The sequence below is a fragment of the Zophobas morio genome, unplaced genomic scaffold, assembly GCF_036711695.1.
Source record: "Zophobas morio isolate AGI-343-1 ecotype UQ-CSIRO unplaced genomic scaffold, CSIRO_AGI_Zmor_V1 ptg000011l, whole genome shotgun sequence".
NCBI lineage: Eukaryota > Metazoa > Arthropoda > Insecta > Coleoptera > Tenebrionidae > Zophobas > Zophobas morio.
Window position 1 is genome coordinate 25768359 of NW_026972116.1, and position 19568 is coordinate 25787926.

The window sequence follows — 19568 nt, forward strand, 5'->3', positions numbered from 1 at the left end:
AAAAATTCGACAAATTGAAAAATCATGGAACTGAAAAATCGAAAAGTCGAGATAGTGAGAAATCTAAAAACTTAAAACGTTAAAAACTGAAAAATTAAAATATCGAAAAATTTAAAAACCGAGAAAACACAATATCAAAAATTTGAAAAATTGAAGAAACGAAATATTGCAAAATTCCAAAGCTGAAATATTGAAAAACCTAAAAATGGAAGGGAAATTAAAGAATCGAAACAGTGAAAAAATCCCAAACTGAACGATTGAAAAATTGAGAAATGGAAAAATGGAAAAATAAAAAAAATTGGTCTAAAGAGTTGACAGTACTTCCCTCGCTTTCGGAAAAGTGACGACTGCATGTCTATTATGTTTTTTTTCACATTAGATTTCAAAGCATTCGGTTTTGTAGTTCCTGACGTCATCAATTTTTTGGAGGGGATAAGCAAATATATTTTGACTAAAAACGTATTATGCTCTTTATAACCTTAAAACATTTGCAAGATTTCAAAGCATTGGATTCTGTAGTTCCTGATTAAATCAATAAAATAGATTTACGCATTCATTAATTTTTGGGGTCATCCTGTATATGCAAACTCAAAAAACATGAATGGAGTGATAAATCACAAGAAGTGACTCATCATATTTTATACAATTTAGATAGGATTTATTCAGCAAAATTTTGAGGTGACGTCATCAATTTCTTAGAGGGGATAAGTAAATATATTGTGATTAAAACGGTTCTGGTTTAATAACAAAAAAATATTGTTCGTCTATAAAACAAGCTCGTTTTAGACAAAGTATTCGTAAAAAAAATATGTCCTAAAAAATTTACGTATGCTGGTCCCGACTGCAATTATGGTTTAAATATTTTTTAGAAAATCCTGTCATGGATGTAGAAATTTTGTGAATTTAGACCAAATTGAAATAGACAGAAACAGGCACATTTGGGTAAAAGAAAGAGAAATTAGGGTTACTGCTTCAAATTTTGGACGTATTTACAAACTTAGACCGACTACAGCAATAGCTGAAACTGTGGAATCTGTGTTGTACAGTACTTTAGAGGTAATAGTCATACATACTATGGACATCAAAGTGAGGAAAAAGCTGTCAAGTGTTTTGAAATAAATAAAAATATAAAAACTGAACGGTGTGCCTTGTTTATTTCAAAACAATTTCCTTACTTGGCTGCTAGTCCAGACAGGGTTCTGGAGGATAAGAGTGCATTAGTAGAAATTAAATGCCCTTCAAAATCGCAAGATTTGTCTCCCGAAGAAGCGGTTATAAAAAAAATAATCAAATTTTGTACATTGACAGACAGAGAATTGAAACTAAAAAAAAATCATGATTACTACTTTCAAGTCCAGGAACAAATGTTTGTTACGGGTATTTCACAAGTTTATTTTGTTGTATGGACACCCAAAGGAATAAATATAGAAAAAATTTATAAATACGAAGAAATATATGTAAAAAGATGGCAGATAAACTTGGCAGATTTTACTTTGGCGCGTTATTGCCCGAAATAATTGATTCAAGAAGAAAGAGGAACCTGCCTTTGCGAGAGATTTTTTTTTAAATAAATAAAATTTGTTTCTATTTTTATGTACTTTAATAATTTATTAGGAGTACATTTTTCATCACCAAGACTTGCATATTTTTATTATAAATATATTTTGAAAATGATCTCTCGGCAAATGAAAACATATACGAGCACTTTTTTCGAATAAACAATGAAGGAAGAAGTTACTAGGCGTAGGGCTTTTTTAAAACACCTCCTTTCTGGGATAAGTAGTAGATACACTTAGCTACTTATACGTGTTAAACAAAAGCTGTATTTTATATATTTTTTATTATTATTATAAATATGGTTATTAGTTTTATTAATTAACAAAGCAAAATATATATTAACAATAATATTACAATGAATTTTTAGTAATCATGTGTATTGAATTCAGGACCCTGAGTGGAGTAAAAATATTATAGTTCCCCAGTTTTAATTCGGTTTTATGATAGTACCTCATTGCGTAAAAGTTAATTTCCTTAACAATAGATTACTACGGCCGGTCCTGGCGGCTTGTTATAAAACTGAGTTCCTTGCCAAAAATTAGAAAAATCAGCCGAGAACTCTAACAATCAGCTTATGGTAGAGCAGGCGATAAGGGTTTTACCTGGAAAGTCGCTTCCGTAAATTTTAGTGGCCCTCCTATCGGCAAAGTACTGAACTAACTGCTCAAATTCTGTCGAATTGATACCCATTTTTTTAAATAATTGTTAGTTTTTGTTAAAAACTCTGCTAACCAATAGATCATTAATTTTCCTCTGATATTCCTGTTAAAATTATTCGGCGTATTTTGCATTAATTTATGGTATATTTTGATTTTAATAAACACATTATTATTTAAACAAATTGTACCACTAACAAACATTTAATGACTCTGCACCCTGTAAAAAGTGATGTTTTATCCATGTGCGATTCTATGATGGCTATGAGCATAACTCAAAAAACTTGAAAAGAAAACATACAATGGTGCTTTTTTTACGATATTTCTCAGCCATATTTTTTTAGTTGATTAAACTGGTCTCTGCGCTCTAGAATATGAAAAAAGCTGCAGTTTGATGTATGATACATCTATATTAATATAATTTTTTCATACAAAAAACCAAAAAAATGTTATACCTCGTCTAGCGAGTCCCCTTAATGAATAATATATGAATTTTGTGGTAGTGAAAATTGTGATGGTTATAAAGTCGGCGATTCTTCTTGTGTGACTTCGGTCTTACGCTCATTTTCGGTAGATAGTAATGATTTTCTAATATCGAGAAAGAAGTTAAAGGGGAACTGTGTCTCTGGTCCCGATAATATTCCTGCTTTTATTTTAGTTGACTGTATCCAGTGTTTCATCAAATCGCTTTGCCACATTTTCAATTTAATTATTCGACTAAATATATGGAAGTTATCAAAAATATATCCGGTTTTCAAATCAGGTGATAATTCTAATATCAAAATGTTCAGACCAATCGCTTTACTGTCAAATTTTCTAACTTTGTTTACTCTAAATTATATGGATGCTACCCTCCACGTCACTGTCAGTTGAAACCTTTGTTAGAAATTGTTAATGAGGAATTTCTATATGTACGCAGAAATTTTGTATTATTGAACTTCATTCAAAAACTTAAAAAAGTAATTTTTTATGGCCGCCCTTACTTAATGAACTTAATTTCGTCGTATCATTTTAACAGTCCTCACTTTACTTGCCTTAGATTAATTAATTGCTACATTTATGTTAAAATTTTTGATGTGTCGCTCTTATTTATTTTCATTTTATTTTTTCTATTTCCTCAGCATATTCACTATTGTTAATTTTATTGTTAATTAGAATAAGACCGTAACAACTACACATACGTAAAAACAACAGCTTTTTAGCCCACCACAACCACGCAAAAAAATGTCCCCATAATTTCGCCCATCCCCCGCTCCAGATCACGTGCTATAAACCCCTCCACCGAAATCACCCCGGCACTAATTCACTCCGCAAACAACTCGTTTATTTGTCCGAACAACGAAGTGATTGCTTTCGGATCACATAATTCACCATAATTAATGCCGGCCTCATCAAACCGTCCGTCCGCTGCATTCGGATTAAATGTTGTGTGTGACAATTTCGGTCTGGATGATTTTCTAATTTCTGTGCTTATTATGTACTTCTAGGTGGCCGTATCGATCACGCTCACCACTACAACAACGCCTACCGGGCCTTAGACGAAACTCTTGCGATGGAGACTGCTCTTCTCGCCGCTCTCGCTCTTATAAATCCTACGGAGACGTTAATTGTTGTAACTTCGGATCACTCCCACGTTCTAACAATGGGAGGACAAGCGACGCCACGAGGACATCCCATTCTGGGTAAATGCTTTTGCTTTTCGCTTTTTTCGTGTTTCTGAGTGGGAATATTCGGGAGTAATTAGTTTCTTTATCTGGGGGCGAATCGGAAGTGGAAGAGTCGAGTGCTAACTGTAAATAACATTGTTTCTGGTTTTTTCGAAATCGGTTCGGATAAAATTGAATTCGTGATATGGTTGTGTCTGACGGAGTTCGGGCGTGGGCTCGTGATTGATGGCCGAAACTCTAAAACTTAACAACTTTGGTTATAACGCAACTTTTAATATCGGGGTGCCCGAAAATAAACTAGTTTTTCAGTCGCAGGGGGTAGAACGGACTTAAGTCATCACATGTCTTTGTTCTCAGACTTGAACCGATAATGCTGTGTTAACAATCCAGGAAAAATTGTTGTTTCTGTAAATATCATTTAAGAAAAATCATCTACAAAGTAAGCCAAGTCTGGATCGTATCTGGTAGTTAGTTCAAACAGAATTTCCGCTTGTGGGAAGTGTAAATAGATATTGGAGTTTGTCCGTTTTGAAGTAACGCACAATAAAAGGAATTTACTAAAAACAATGGGTTTGAGGTTTTAATTGAAACGGTATTTTCAGGAGATTTAGTCGCTCGAATCTTTGTCGATGTTTGTAACTTTATTAACAAGAATGATGGCACTCAAGGCTTCGGAAAATTGTGTGTGTGGGAGTGCATTAATTAGAGGATAAGCTCCTGTAAACAATTTAAGTATACTATCGTTCAAACTTTTACGAAAGGGCTTAAATGGCTCAAGAACAAAAATCAATAATTCAGTTATACGCGTCTATGTTGGTGTCACGTTTGTGCGGAGAAAATAAAAAAATTGAAATCAATTCAAATTAAATTGAATGAGTTCTTTGATTACTCAATTGTTAAACGAAGCCGGCGAGTTATTACTTAGTTCGTTTTCAGGTTTTATGAATTTTTAGCACGCTGTACTGTAATAATATTTCTACGTGATTTGAAAGGGTTGTTTACCTCATCTACCATTTCGAGTAATGAGTTTCTAAAAATCGACGGATAAGATCGTCAACGAGCAGGCGGTAAACCCTCTCGTATTAGTCCTCCTTATCCAAAATAACAACTTTATTACCCTCATCTACTTAGACATAAAAGCGATCTTTATTGTCCATTGTTTAAAATTTAAACCCGGTTTGTTTATTCTATAACTCGTTCGGGCTTTTTACTTCCTAAACGTAAACTAAGGTGTATTTGGAAAATCGTCCGGATATCCAGATTTTTGGAAAGAAAATCAAAATTGTACATTTTGTAACTGACTATGAAGTTGCAAAACTAAACGGTCTGAAATCTTGTAAACTTTTTGTGGTTATCGTAAGAATGGTGAATCGTTATTCAAAATTTATCCCGACATGGAGGAGTTCTTCGACTCTTTAATTCTACATTTTTCAAATTTTCTTGTCTATTTCTCGATATTTCAGTTTTAAGGTTTTTCAATTGTTTTCCATTTTTAAAATTTTCAATTTTTCTCGATTTTTCGATATTTTCCATTTCTGAAAATGTTTCCATTTTTGGATTTTTCAACTTTTCGATTTTTTAAATTTTAGATTTTTCGATTTCCCGACTTCTTGTTTTACGGATTTCCCGGTTTTTCGATTTTTCAGTTTTTCGTATATTTGAAATTTTACATTTACGATTTGTCAATTTTTCGATTTTACGATTTTTTAACATTTCACTATTGGAATTTTTCCACTCTTTGATATTTTAATTTTAGATTTTTCTGTTTGTCGATCTTTTGATGTTTCGCGATCTCGATGTTACAGTTTTCAATTTTTCGATGTTTGGATTTCTCAGGTTTTTGATTTTTCGATTTTCCGGATTTGCGATTTTTAAAATTTTCAATTTTTAAAATTTCGAATTTTCAATTTTTACATTCTTCGAATTTTGCATTTTTCGATACTCGAATTATTTTAAGTTCAATTTCTCGATTTTTCAGTCTTTCCATTTTTCGACTTTTCGATTTCAGGACTTTCGATTTATCGACTTTCCATTTTCAAAATTTGGATTAATAGCTTTTTATTTTAACTTTTTAGATTTTTGTATTTTAATTTGTTTGATTTTTCGAATATTTCATTTATGGAATTTTTGGTTTTTCAATATTCGAATTTTTAAATTTTGGGGATTTTCAGCGTCCGGTTTATTCAATTTTTCGATGTTTTTATATTTTAAATTTCAGATTTTCCAATTTTTTGATGTTCCGATGGTTCGGTCTTAGGATTTTTCAACCTTTCAAATTCGATTTTCAGGTTTTTAGATTTTCCAGTTTTTCCGCGAATCGATTTTTCAGTTTTTTGGCATTTCAGTTTTGGGATTTTCAATTTTTCAATTTCATCTTTCGATTTTTCATTTTCGATTATTTAAATTGCAGATTTTTCGCTTTTCTGAGTTCTGTTTTTTTTTGGATGTTTCAGAATTTGGATTTTTTAAATTTCCGTTTTCACAAAATTAATATCTTTGGATTTTTCAATTTTTTGATGTTTTGATTTCTTGATTTTTCGAGTTTTCGACTCTTGGATTTATTTTTTATTTTTCAAGTTTTCCATTTCTCAATTTTTGAAAATTTTAATTTTGGAAAATTTTCAATTTTCGACGTCTCGTTTTTTCAATTTTTTGGCATTTCAGTTTTGGGATTTTTCAATTTATCAATTTTTTAAACAAATTTTTCGATTTTTCGTTTTCAGTTTTTTAAATTGCAGATTTTTTGAATTCCTGGTTCTCGTTTTTTTTTTTATTTTGCGATCCAGTTTTTCGGTTTTTCATTTGCGATGTCCTGGTTTCTCGTTTTTTTTAATTATCCAGAGCGATTTTTCATTTTTGTTTTCATAAATTTAATATTTTTGGATTTTTCAATTTCTAAAGTTTCCAGTTTTTGAATTTTTCAATTTTTTGATGTTTTGACTTCTCGATTTTTCGACACTGTCGGATTTTTCGTCTTTAAAAATTTTTGATCTTTAGATTCCTCGGTTTTTCGATTTTTAGATTTTTGAATTTTCCAGTTTTTCGTTGTCTCAATTTTTCAATTTTTTGACATATCAGTTTTAGGATTGTTCAATGTATCTACTTTTGAATTTTTCGATGTTTCAGTTTACATTTTTAATTTTTTTATTTTCGTTTTTTCAGTTTCTCGTTTTTTCAATTTCTTAAATTTTACACTTTTTGTTCTTATTTCCCGATTTTTTTTATTTCCATTATTCAATTTTCCTGTTTTTCGAATTTCCGATTTTGCGTTTCTCGTTTTTTTCACTGTTAAAATTTTTCGATTTCTTGATTGCTCAAGTTTTCGATTTCTCAATTTTTGAAAATTTCGATTTTCAAAAATTAAAATTTTCAAAAATTTTGTAATTATTAAATTTTTCGACTTCTCGGTTTTTCAATATTTAGATTTCGATATTTTCCAATTTTTCAATGTCTCGATCTTCCAATTTTTCGACCTTACAAATTTGGGATTTTCCAATTTATCTATGTTTCAATTTCGACTTTTTAAAGTTTAGATTTTTCAATTTTTTAATTTTTGGTTTTTGTTTTAGTTTTTGTTCCATTTTTCATATTTTCGATTCTTTAATTTTTAAAATTTTTGCTTTTTCAATTTGGTTTTTATGACTTTTGGATGTTTAGATTTCCCAATTTTTTAATTTTTTAATAATTCAATTTTTTGGTTTTTCAAATTTCCGATTTGTCGGTTTTTCCAATTTTAAAATCTTCCGTCTTTTCGATTTTTTGATTTTTTGATTTCTCGATTTTTCAAGCTTCTAATTTCTCAATTTTTAATGTTTCAATTCCGGTAATTTTTCAATTTTTCGATATTCAAATTTTTTAATTTTGGGAACTTTCAGCATCTGGCTTTTTTAAGCTCTAGATTTTCCGAGTTTTTGATGTTTCAATGGCTCGATTTTAGGATTTTTCGATTTCAATTTTTTGGCATTTCAGTTTTGCGATTCAATTTTTGGATTTTTCATTTTCGATTTTTTAAATTGCAGATTTTTCGATTTCTTGATTTCTCGTTTTTTTTTCTTGATTTTTAGAAGTTTCGATTTTTTAATTTTTCGTTTTCATCAATTTAATAATCTTGGACTTCTCAATTTTTGAATTTTTCACCTTCTTGATGTTTTGATTTCTCGATTTTTCGACTTTTCGACTATCTAGGTTTTGGATTTTTAAGTGTTTAAATTTTTCGTTTTATTAAATGTTTAATTTTTCGATTTTCCGGTTTTCAATTTATCTAATTTTCAATTTTTCAATTTTTCAGTTTCGATTTTTAAATTGTTTTTACGATTTTTGACGTTTCGATTTCCCGATTTTTTTTACTGTTTCAATTTTTCGGTTTTTCGAATTTGCGATTCCCGATATCTCGTTTTTTTCACTTTTAAAATTTTTCGATTTCTTGATTTTTCAATTTTTCGATTGTTTATTTTTTGTAAACATAAGATTTGATCTTTGGATTTTATGACTTTTCGGATTTCGATTTTTCGGTTTTAAATTTTTCCATTTTTAAAATGTTTCATTTTTCAATTTCGATTTCTCGATTTTTCGGTTTTTAGATTTCTGGATTTTTCAATTTTTCAATTTTTGGTTTTTGTTTTAATTTTTTGTTTCATTTTTCAATTTATTGATTTTATGACCTTTGAATGTTTAGATTTCACGATTTTTTTATTTTTTAATACCTCAATTTTTTGTTTTTTCGGATTTTCGACTTCTCGGGTTTTCCATTCTTAAAATCTTCCGTCTTTTCGATTTTTTGATTTCTCCATTTTCCAAGTTTTTGATTTCTCAATTTTTCAATGTTTTAATGCCCGGAATTTTTCAATTTTTCGATATTTTTCCGATTTCCCAAATTTTTCAATTTCTGGATTTTTCAATTTTTCGACTGCTTAACTTTTGTAAATAGTAGATTTTTCAATTTCTCGATCTTTGGATTTTTCATATTTTCAGATTTCAATTTTTCGGTTTAAAATTTTTCGATTTTTAAAATGATTGATTTCTCAGTTTCGATTTCTCAGTTCACCGCTCTATAGATTTCTGAATTTTCCAATTTTTCAATGTCTCGATCTTCCAATTTTTCGACTATACAAATTTGGGATTTTTCAATTTATCTATGTTTCAATTTTTCGAATTTTCAGTTTCGATTTTTAAAATTTTAGAATTTTCAATTACTGAATTTCTGGTTTTTGTTTTAATTTCCAGTGTTCCATTTTTTAGTTTTTCGATTTCCTAATTTTTACAGTTTTTGATTTTTCAATTTTTCGATTTTATGACTTGGATATTTAGATTTAACAATTTTTTAATATTATAATACTTCAATTTTTTGGTTTTTAGAATTTCCGATTTCTCGGTTTATCTAATTTTAAAATCTTCCTCCTTTTCGATTTTTTGATTTCTCGATTTTTCAAGTTTTTGATTTCCCAATTTTTCAATGTATCAATTCTCTGAATTTTTCTATATTTTTTCGATTTCTCAATTTTTGAAAATTTCAATTTTGTGAATTTTCAACTTCTCGATTTGTCAATTTTTCGATTGTTAGTTTTTCGGATTTCTATTTTTCGGTTTAAAATTTTTCTTTTTTTAAAATGTTTGATTTTTCAATTTCTATTTCTCGGTTTTTCAATTTCTCGACTTCTGGATTTCTGGATTTTCCAATTTTTCGATGTCTTGACTTTACAAAATTGGCATTTTTCAATTTATCTATTTTTCGATTGAATGACTTTTCGATATTTAGATTTCCGAATTTTTGAATTTTTTAATACATCCATTTTTTAGTTTTTTGAATTTCATTCCATTTTTAAAATGTATCGTCCCTTCGATTTTTTGATTTTTCAAATTTTCAATTCTCGGAATTTTTCAGTTTATATGTTTTTCAATTTTTCGATATTTCAATTCTAGATCTTTCGATTTTTTAATGTCTTCATTGCTCGATCTTTGGATTTTTCGACTTTTCGGATTTCGGTCCTTCGGTTATTAAAAAATTTTTAAAATAAAAGAAATTAAAAAATTTGAAAAACTGAAGGAACAAAACTTGCAAAATCACGGAAATATAGAGAAATCGAAAAGTTGAAATTTTGATTAATTCAGGAATCGGAGAATCGAAAATTTAAAAATGCCAAAATATACAATTTTGTTTTTTTTTTTAAATCTGGTTGTTTAGAGTAAAGACTAGGATTCATTAATCAGAAATATTAATAATAATAATAATAATAATAACCAAAACCACGTGGTTCATTATTAATTCATAAAACTTTTTTTACAAAATCCATGCTCATTTTATTTGTATTCTTGATAATTCCTGTTTCCTGCAAACCACTTTGTTTCCTTCCTACAGTAATTTTCTTTCCAATAATTTTTGCATATATAAAGATTTCTTCCCGTCAGTTCATTTACTTTCTCTTGATTTATGTTTCCTACGCGATCTTTTCAAAGTTTAAATGTTCCTACCCTCAGTTTTTGTATTTTTATTGCAGCTAATGGAGATCACTCAATAAAGCTTATCTTGCTGCTCTGAAAAAACATTTGTTTTTTATAAACGTCTAATGCCGTTTGCTTTCTTAGGCAGGTAAATAAAATTGTAAAGTTGTACCCTGGAGGACACTTTTGCGCGTCTGTCTAAGGAAAAAGGATCACCTAAGTGCTTTCGCAGCGCTAGATTTATGAAAATTTTTGTACCTCTTTTTCGCTTAATCGTTCAGGCCTATTGTGTCCATTTTAAACACAAATTCCTTGAGTAAATATCGGCTTTTGTCACGCCGTCCACGCAGTTGCCATTTGTGGAAGGTTAAATATAATAAAATGAAAAAGAGAAACCAATCATAGCCTGCAAAAGGCGGCGACCTCTCACGTCCCTCCGCAGTAAATCAGTGGTAAACGTCAAGCTCTTAATATTTTTTCAGGCAGAAGTCACTACATTTCCTTGCCACTGCCAGCCAATTTGAAGCTTCAGACACACGGAGCAAAAACAAGCTTGAAAGCTGTCAACGAAAATCTCAGTAAATACTTCACCTAATATACCCCATCGAATCAGCAAACAGCGATATTAAGTCAAAGAAATAAAGTGATTTTTCTTGTAGTCCGCCCGCCGCCCCCGCGCCATTATTATATTAAGTTTTTTTCCTTAAGAGAAAAAAATACGAAAATTGATTAGATCACTTAAGCGCATTATTTACCGGTTCTGCGCAGCTAAGTGGAAACGACGGGAATACACAGATCCATTTTTATTTCGTCCCGGAGAAAATAAAGCTTGATCAATTCTGATCGGTAATTCGTTACATGTCAGAATTATGTTTCACGCTAATAAGAAAAACGTCGGACTTGGAAAACTTGTACTTGGAGAGTGGTAACGAGATTGCTCGAATGCGGGAAGCCGCACCAAAAGGAATCAGAAATGAGCTTCAGGGGCTTTCGTTCTGCGGCAGCGGGTGCAGAATGCAGCGGAAATGCGATACCTCTGGTGACTTTCAATAACGTGCAGAGGATTCCGGGTTTTGTTTCAGGGGGCGGAAGATATCCTTTTAAAATATGCTTTGTTTTGTGAGGATTGTTGTTTTTGTAAACGGCTCCTAAGAAGGACGGCCGACAAAGGAATTCGAGTCTGGGCTTCTGTCTAGAGAGGAAGGTCTCGCTCGCGGAAAATGAGAAAAGAGAATTAGAAATGGTCCGATGTGAAGTAATAAAGCGCCCAAGAATTGCGAGGCGCCAATAAAAATGGCGGTTCGGAAAAAAGTGGCCTATTTTTAATAGTTATACCAATTGTGACGAGTTTTTGCAGACGAGTAACTAGATTTCAAAAGCTAGCCCATTTATTGGCTTCATTTTTATTTTAGACGTGTGTCAAACTTAAACTTTCTTGACCTTAATTCAGTAATTCATTGTTTTCGTTCTACTACAACAAAAGCTCAGCTGTACCGCATATGATATGATAGTATTCTTATTATTTTGTGGAATATATATATTTTTTTAATATTCAAAAGTTCTGAGCTTGATACATGAATCCGTGTTCCATTTTTCTGCTACACATCGAGATTTTTGCAAAAAAAATCAAAATTGAATAACAATTTTGCCAATTTTTTTTCAGTTTTTCAGTTTTTCGATTCTCAGTTTTTAATGTCTGTTCGGGTTTCGGTTTTACCTACCAACCGCAACCCTTGTCAACAAGCGTCCCCAACTTTCTCTTCTACCTGCAATGTATCGCTTCCGATTTTAACAACTTTGTACATAGACTCCGAACCGTCAACAACAAGTAAATACAGTGTTACACAGCACATGTTTGTGTTTCATTTTATATCAATCTTTTTCGGTACGTATGTATGAATAACAATCATACATCCAACATTGGTCCTTCGAGCCGGATCTCTCCACATGTGTGATCCAGTGCTGTGAATTCAACAATAAAACGCGGTGGTGCCATTTTTCGACGCCTGTATCGGGAGACGTGATCTACCGGCCATCGGAGTTCCCTACCGGACAGGAGAGCAGCGAATCCAGCCCATCCAGTCGTTTCATCCAAGGTTCCAAGTGACCTTATCACGTTTTTGGTAATTTTCGACGCCTGTATCGGGAGACGTGACCTACCGGCCATCGGAGTTCCCTACCGAGCAGGAGAGCAGCGAATTCAGCCCATCCAGTCAATTCACCCAGGCTCCAGGTGATCTTATTACGGTTTTGGCAATTTTCGACGCCTGCATCGGGAGACGGGATCCAGCCATTGGAAATTCCCAACCGGACAGGAGAGCAGCGAATCAGTCTAGCCGTCCCAGGTGCCAGAGGGCCTTATTGCGGTGAGTGGGTTCCAACTATTCCTTTTCTTTATCTATTTCCGGTCAAGCACGCATTCGACCGTAATTGCACGTCATTTTATTTAAATTTCATTGGCAAGTACCATTTACCTTGCCCGAACTGTACCAGTTTTACGTATTTCAACTAAGCGGTTTTTCAAATGGTTATGACGCGTTCGCAAACTTTCGATGCTCCACACATGGCAGGCGTGGAAGGTGACGACAATGCCGAAACATTTTCGGACTCAAATCCTACACCAGAGGATGCAGGAAATTTACAAATTTTATTCTTAAAAAGAAATCGCATTCACGACGAAATATCGCGTTTCAAGTTGTGGTTTGAAACAAACAATTACAGTACATCCGCTTCTCGACTGAGAGTAAGATTGCGCGATTTTGTACGTATTAAGGCTCAGTTTGACAAAATCCATTCTCAGATTGAAGCTCTTGATGACGCTACCCTCGATTTAGAACACTCTAGAACAAAACTTTATTTCGAAAACGCGTATTACGATTTATGTGCAGATGTCGAAGATGCTATTGAACAAAAACGCGTTAACACATCTTCACCTGCACCGCAAGGTAACGCACCTACGAGCACACCGTCACCATCGGTGCAGTCGCTCCCGATTGTTATTAAACCATTTAGCGGAATTTATACTGAATGGCTACCTTTTTATAATACACTTAAAACACAAAAGGTGTCTACATTTACAGCGGCAGTAAATCGCAATAGCACACAATCCACTTGTAATTTTTGTAAAAAATCTCATTTAATTTACAACTGTGTTACCTTTTTAAAACTCAGTGTTTCGGAAAGAAGGTGTCAGGTAGATAGGCTGAAATTATGTCAAAATTGTCTCAAACCATCGCATACGTCCGATAGCTGTAAATCTATGGCATGTAAATTATGCCAATTGAAACATAATATACTTTTACATAGTGACCAACCCTCCCATTCAAACGATGATAAGTCGCTCACAGCTCCTGAAACACAACATGAGAACTATTTTATTAACAATGCCACTCAATTATCCAACGGACGATTTCAAGTCAGATTAACATTTAGCAAGTGTTTCCCAATCTTGAGGGATTCGAAAGAAATCGCGCTTCAACGATTGTACTCATCGGAACTTAAGTTCGCAAAAAATATTATGTTAGAAATCAACTATCATAATTTTATAAAAGAAGACATTAATTTAGATCATATGCTTTTACTAGGTTCATTTACAGAGCAAAAAATCGAAAGTAAACCCCATCATTTTTTGCCTCATCATGCGGTTTCCAAAACTGACGGGGTCACTGAAAAGATTTGCGTAGTGTTTGATGGGTCAGTTAAACCATCAGTCGGAAAAAGCATAAATGCTTGTCTCAGTACAGGGTCAAAAGTACAAAACGACATTTCCGATGCAATAATTCGATCTAGGACGCATGAGATCGCTTTTACTGCGGACATTTGTAACATGTATCATCAAATTTTAATTCATCTCGAAGACAGACGATACGAAAAAACTTTGTGGTGGGATGATCCCGTGCTTTACCAAGCACGTGTCACTTTAGCCAAACGGGCTTCAAATACAAATTTGCTGAATGATTTGACAACTAACCACATCAATTTTCATTTCATTCCGCCTTCCGCGCCACATATGGGGACTATCGGGGAAGCAATGGTCAAATCTACGAAAAGTCAGTTGAAGCGCGTTACTGGTATATTTTTATTTAATTTGCAAGAAATGCAGACGTTGCAAATACAAGTCGAAACGTGTTTGAATTCGTACCCGTTAACCGCCATGTCCAAAGATCCAAATGACCTGACTCCTTTAATTCCCGGTCACTTCCTCGTTGGAACCCCTCTAACTGTTATTCCAGAGGATAACGTCACCACGGTCTCAACGAACCGGCTCTCCAGGTGGCAACAATTCAGCCGCACTCAGCAGCAATTTTGGAAACGGTGGACAGCAGAACATATGGGTCAACTTCATCATCGCCCAAAATGGACCAAGGCCAGCCGCAACAGCATAAGGTGGACGATTTGGTGGTCGTTAAGGAAGACCACACACCCCCGCTTATATGGACCACTGGGACGCGTTATTACTGTTCATCCCGGTCTACATGGCCCCATTCGCGTAGTGACAGTGAGAACCGCGCATGATGTGATTAACCTGCAAGTGACTAAGCTGTGTGTGCTTCCGACATAAACAAATGTGCAGTGTCTAAATTTACCCCTTTTTTTCTATGTGTTCTGTACTCTATTTCATTGTCAATGTATGCACCTGTCATGTAGACACATATTATGTATTTCATATTTGTAATTGTTATACTTTGTCATGTTGAAAGTTAGTTCTTTCAAGGCGCCGGACCATGTTCGGGTTTCGGTTTTACCTACCAACCGCAACCCTTGTCAACAAGCGTCCCCAACTTTCTCTTCTACCTGCAATGTATCGCTTCCGATTTTAACAACTTTGTACATAGACTCCGAACCGTCAACAACAAGTAAATACAGTGTTACACAGCACATGTTTGTGTTTCATTTTATATCAATCTTTTTCGGTACGTATGTATGAATAACAATCATACATCCAACAATGTCCCATTTCTCAATTATTCGATATTTCAGATTTGGAATTTTTCAATTATTTAATTTCTCGATTATATTTTTTTTTAATTACTCCATTTTCCGATTCTTCAAATTTTTTCATTTTTCAAATTTTCAATTTTTGGCGTTTCAAAGTTTTCGATTTATCGATTTTTCTAAAATTTTGTTTCCATTTCTCGACTTTTTGATTTTTCAATTCTTCTATTTTTCAACTTTTTAATTTTTTCAATTTTTCAAATCTTCAGGTTTTTGAGTTTCCAAATTTTTTATTTTTTAATTTTCGATTCTTCGACTGTTCAGCTTTTCGATTTCTCAATTTTTCACTTTTTTGATGGCTCAAAATCATGGAAATATACATGTTTCAATTTTTGAATTATTCGATAATTCGTCTTTGGATTTGTCGGTTTTTCGATTTTTAGATTTTTGAATTTATCTGTTTTTCAAGCTGCTGATTCTCCATCTTTCGATTTTTCAACTTGGCTTTTTAAAATTTTAGATTTTAGGAGTTTTCGTTCTCTTTTGGTTTTTCAGCTTTTCGATTTTCCAATTTTTCGATTTCTTAAATTTTACATTTTCTGATTTTTCAATTTTTTGATGTTTAGAATTCCCAAATTTGAATTTTATTAATACGTCACTTTTTCGATTTATCAAATTTTTGTTTTCTCAGTTTTTCTCGACTTTCCGATTCTCGAGATCTGGGTTTTTCCATTGTTTAATTTTTTCTATTTTATCGATTTTTCGATTTTTCGATCTTCCGGTTACTCAGTTTTTCAATATTCCAATTTTTGGAATTTCCAACATCTGGATTTTTCCATTTTTCGAATTTTTAATTTTCCAACTTTGTAAATTTCAGATTTTCCGAGTTTTTGTTGTTTCGACTGCTCGATGTTTGGATTTTCCAACCTTTCAGTTCCGTTTTTTTTGGCTCGATTTTTAGATTTTCCTATTTTTCAATGTCTCAATTTTTCAGTTTTCCGACATTTCAGTTGTGGGATTTGTTTAATTTACCAATTTTTCAGTTTTTCGATTCTTTAATTTTTCGTTTTTTCGGTTTTAAATTTTTCAAATTTTCGTTAATTAAAAAATTAGATTTTTGTATTTCTCGATTTCTAGATTATTGGATTTTTCAATTTTTCGACATTACAGTTTTGGAGTGTTTCAATCTATTTATTTTTCAGTTTTTCGATTCTCCACTTTTTCGATTTTTCAGTTTTGATTTTTAAATTTTCGATTTTATATTTTGATTTTTCAGTTTTTCAATTCTATTTTTCAATTTTTTAGATTTTTTCAATTTTTGAAAATTTCAATTTTGCGAATTTTTCAATTTCTAGATTTTTCAATTTTTTGATGCTTCTATTTTTCGGTTATGAAAATTTTGGATTTTTCGGTTTCTCGATCTTGGGATTTAGTTTTTTGTTTTTCAATTTTTAAAATGTTTTATTTTTCGATTTTTCGATTTTTGATTTTCTAATTTTTCGATGTCCCGATTTGCCTGTTTCTCAGTTTTGAAATTTTTCAGTCTATCTACTCTTCAATTTTTCGAATCCTCAACTTTTCGATTTTCTAATTTTGATTTTGTAAATTTTAGATTTTTCAATTTCTCGGTTTCTCGTTTTTTTATTTTTCAGTTTTCGATTTTTTAATTTTTTATTTTCAATTTCTTAAATTTTACATTTTTCGATTATATATACAATTTTTGGAACATTTCGATTTTGGAAAACTTAAAATTTTTGTAATAGATTTTTCTATTTCTAGATTTTTGGATTTTTCGAGTTTTTGGATTTCGTCTATTCGGTTTTAAATTTTCCGATGTTAATGTTTGATTCTTCGATTTTTCGATTTCTTGGATTTCTGGATTTTTCAAACTTGCGATATCTCAATTTTTTAATTTTTCGAATTTACAAATATGAGATTTTTCAATTTATCTATTTTTCAGTTTTTCCATTCTTCAATTTTTCGATTTGTCAATTTCGATTTTTTAGGTCTTGAATTTTTCAGTGCCGATTTTTGGATTTTGAATTTTACAATTTCTCAATTTGTGGTTTTTGTTTTAATTTTCAGTGTTTCAATTTTTCAGTTTTTCGATTTCTTAAATCTTAGATTTTTTGATTTTATGATTTTTAGATGTTTAGATTTCCCGATTTTTTCATTTTTTAATACTTCAATTATTCGGTTTTTCGAATTTCCGATTTCTCGATTTTTCAAGAATTTGATTTCTCAATTTTTTAGTGTTTCAATTTTCTGAATTTTTCAATTCTAGATCTTCGTATTTTTCGACTTTTCGGACTTGAATTTTTCAATTTTTCATGTATGATTTTTCGATTTTCCGGTTTTTCCTTTTTCGATTTTAAAAATATTTTGGTTTTTCCTTATCATAAATAAAGACAGCGAGAAAGCAAAAATGTTTTCCCCATGTTTCAATTCTTACTGGCACAAAAATTGTTTATAGATCATTTTTCAAAGAAGCGCGATTTGTTTGGTTGCGCTTCAGGGGAGAGGGACGATCAGTCGAAATAACCTTCGACAATTTTCTGTCTCAGACTTTTTAAAGGAAGTTTTTACCCTGAACGTTTTTCTTTCCAGGTCCCGACAGCAAAGTTTCCGACATCGACGGCCAGCCCTACACCACCATCCTCTACGGCAACGGCCCCGGCTACGCCACCCCCCGCATCGTCCCCATGAACACGTCCGCCGCCTCCGACGACCGCAACCAGGTGCACGGCTCCGCCGTCCCCCGCCAGTGGGCCACCCACGGCGGCGAGGACGTGCCCGTGTACGCCCTCGGCCCGCTCGCCACCATCCTCTTCACCGGCACCTTCGACCAGAGCTACATCCCGCACGCGGTGGCGTACAGCGCCTGCCTCGGCGAGCACCGCCTCCGCTGTCAGGGCATCGACAACTACACCGTCCCCCAGGTGGCGTCGTGCGTGGCCCCCGAGGTGTCGAGCGTCGCCGCCGCCGGCGCGCCCGTCGTCGTCGCCAGCAGCGTCATGGCCGACGACGGACAGCGCGTCAAGAGCGCCGCGGCGGCGGCGGCGGGCGCGCTATGGCTGACGCTGGGGGTGGGCTTCGCGGTCACGTAATGAGCGGCGGCGCGGAGGTGTACATATTGTGTGTTGGATGGTGTAAATTGTACAGACGACTTTTGACCAATGACGTTGTTGAAGCACTTTTTGGACATTGTGCACGGTGTCACCCTGATTGGGCCCTGGGCGGTCGCCGGGGGCTCGATTTTATCATCCACAGTTACATGTTCATTTTAAATTGTATATTTGCATTAAGAGATAATAAAAGTATTATACGTATGGATCGTGGGTTTTCTTGACGGCTTTGATGTACTGGAAATTTTTAATTTTTTTCATTTTTGTTCAACATCCATCGTTCTTATACAAGGGACCAAGTCAGATCAGGTCAGGTCTAGTCAGATCAGGTTTACTTAGGTCAGGTCTAGTCAGGTTAAGTTTACTCAGGTCAGGTCAGGTCAGGTACTTTTTTCGGTGTTCTTGAAGTTCGCTACAACCTTGATTTTTTAACACTCAGAAGTGTTATTCTAATTTTGGCATCCTCGTACTTAAATATGAGGTCAGGTCAGGTTAGGTCAGATCAAGTAATAAGAGAAGAGAACTAAGAAAGAGAGGTTTTTAGAGAAGTTGCCTAAAAATCACCAAAAAAATCTGAAATATAGTTCCGGAATTGCTGATTTGAAAAATAAATCGTCTTAGTAGCTCTTGAGCAAGATTTTCGAATTAGTTGAATTAAAATATATTTTTTTAAATCCTAATAAATTATTCGGTTTGAAATGCAAATTTTTGAAAAAGAATTAAATTATGTCTGATTTTATTAGACGATTCTGAAAAAATTATTCGAATTTTTGGAAAGATAAGGCCAAAAATAACTTCTGGAAGTCGAAATCAACACAAAAATTTATTTAGTTAATTTTCAGATGTCCTCTAAAAAATTTCGTAAGTTTCATTAAGAAAAAGGAAATACTGAGGGTTTGGAAAAGTTGTCTAAAAATCAATAAAGATATTCTTGAATATATGTCGATATCGACGTGTTGATTTTGAAAAATATAACGTGATTATAGTCCAGGAGCTAATTTTAAAAATTAAAGTTTAATTTTTTTTTATTTCAATTTCTAAAATCTATTTGAAATTTAGACAATTCTCCAGTAACGATAGGAATTTTCGAAGAAATGAAGGAAGTTAATTTCTGGTGGTCGAATTTACAAAAAAAAATCTATTTAGGTAGGTAACTCTCGAAAGTCGTCGGGAAGTTCCCTAAAATTTCA

At 32.9% G+C, this 19568-nt stretch overlaps 1 protein-coding gene across 1 annotated transcript in view; it reads left to right on the forward strand.

Moving 5' to 3' along the window:
• Window positions 1-18517, forward strand: part of LOC135127287 (alkaline phosphatase-like) — a 227489-nt gene extending 208972 nt beyond the window's left edge. Inside the window, exons 8-9 of the mRNA XM_064053733.1 lie at window positions 3701-3895; window positions 17861-18517. Coding sequence (XP_063909803.1) covers window positions 3701-3895; window positions 17861-18360 — 695 coding nt within the window. The 3' untranslated portion in view covers window positions 18361-18517. The remainder of the gene's footprint in view (window positions 1-3700; window positions 3896-17860) is intronic.
• The last annotated feature ends 1051 nt before the right edge of the window (window positions 18518-19568 follow it).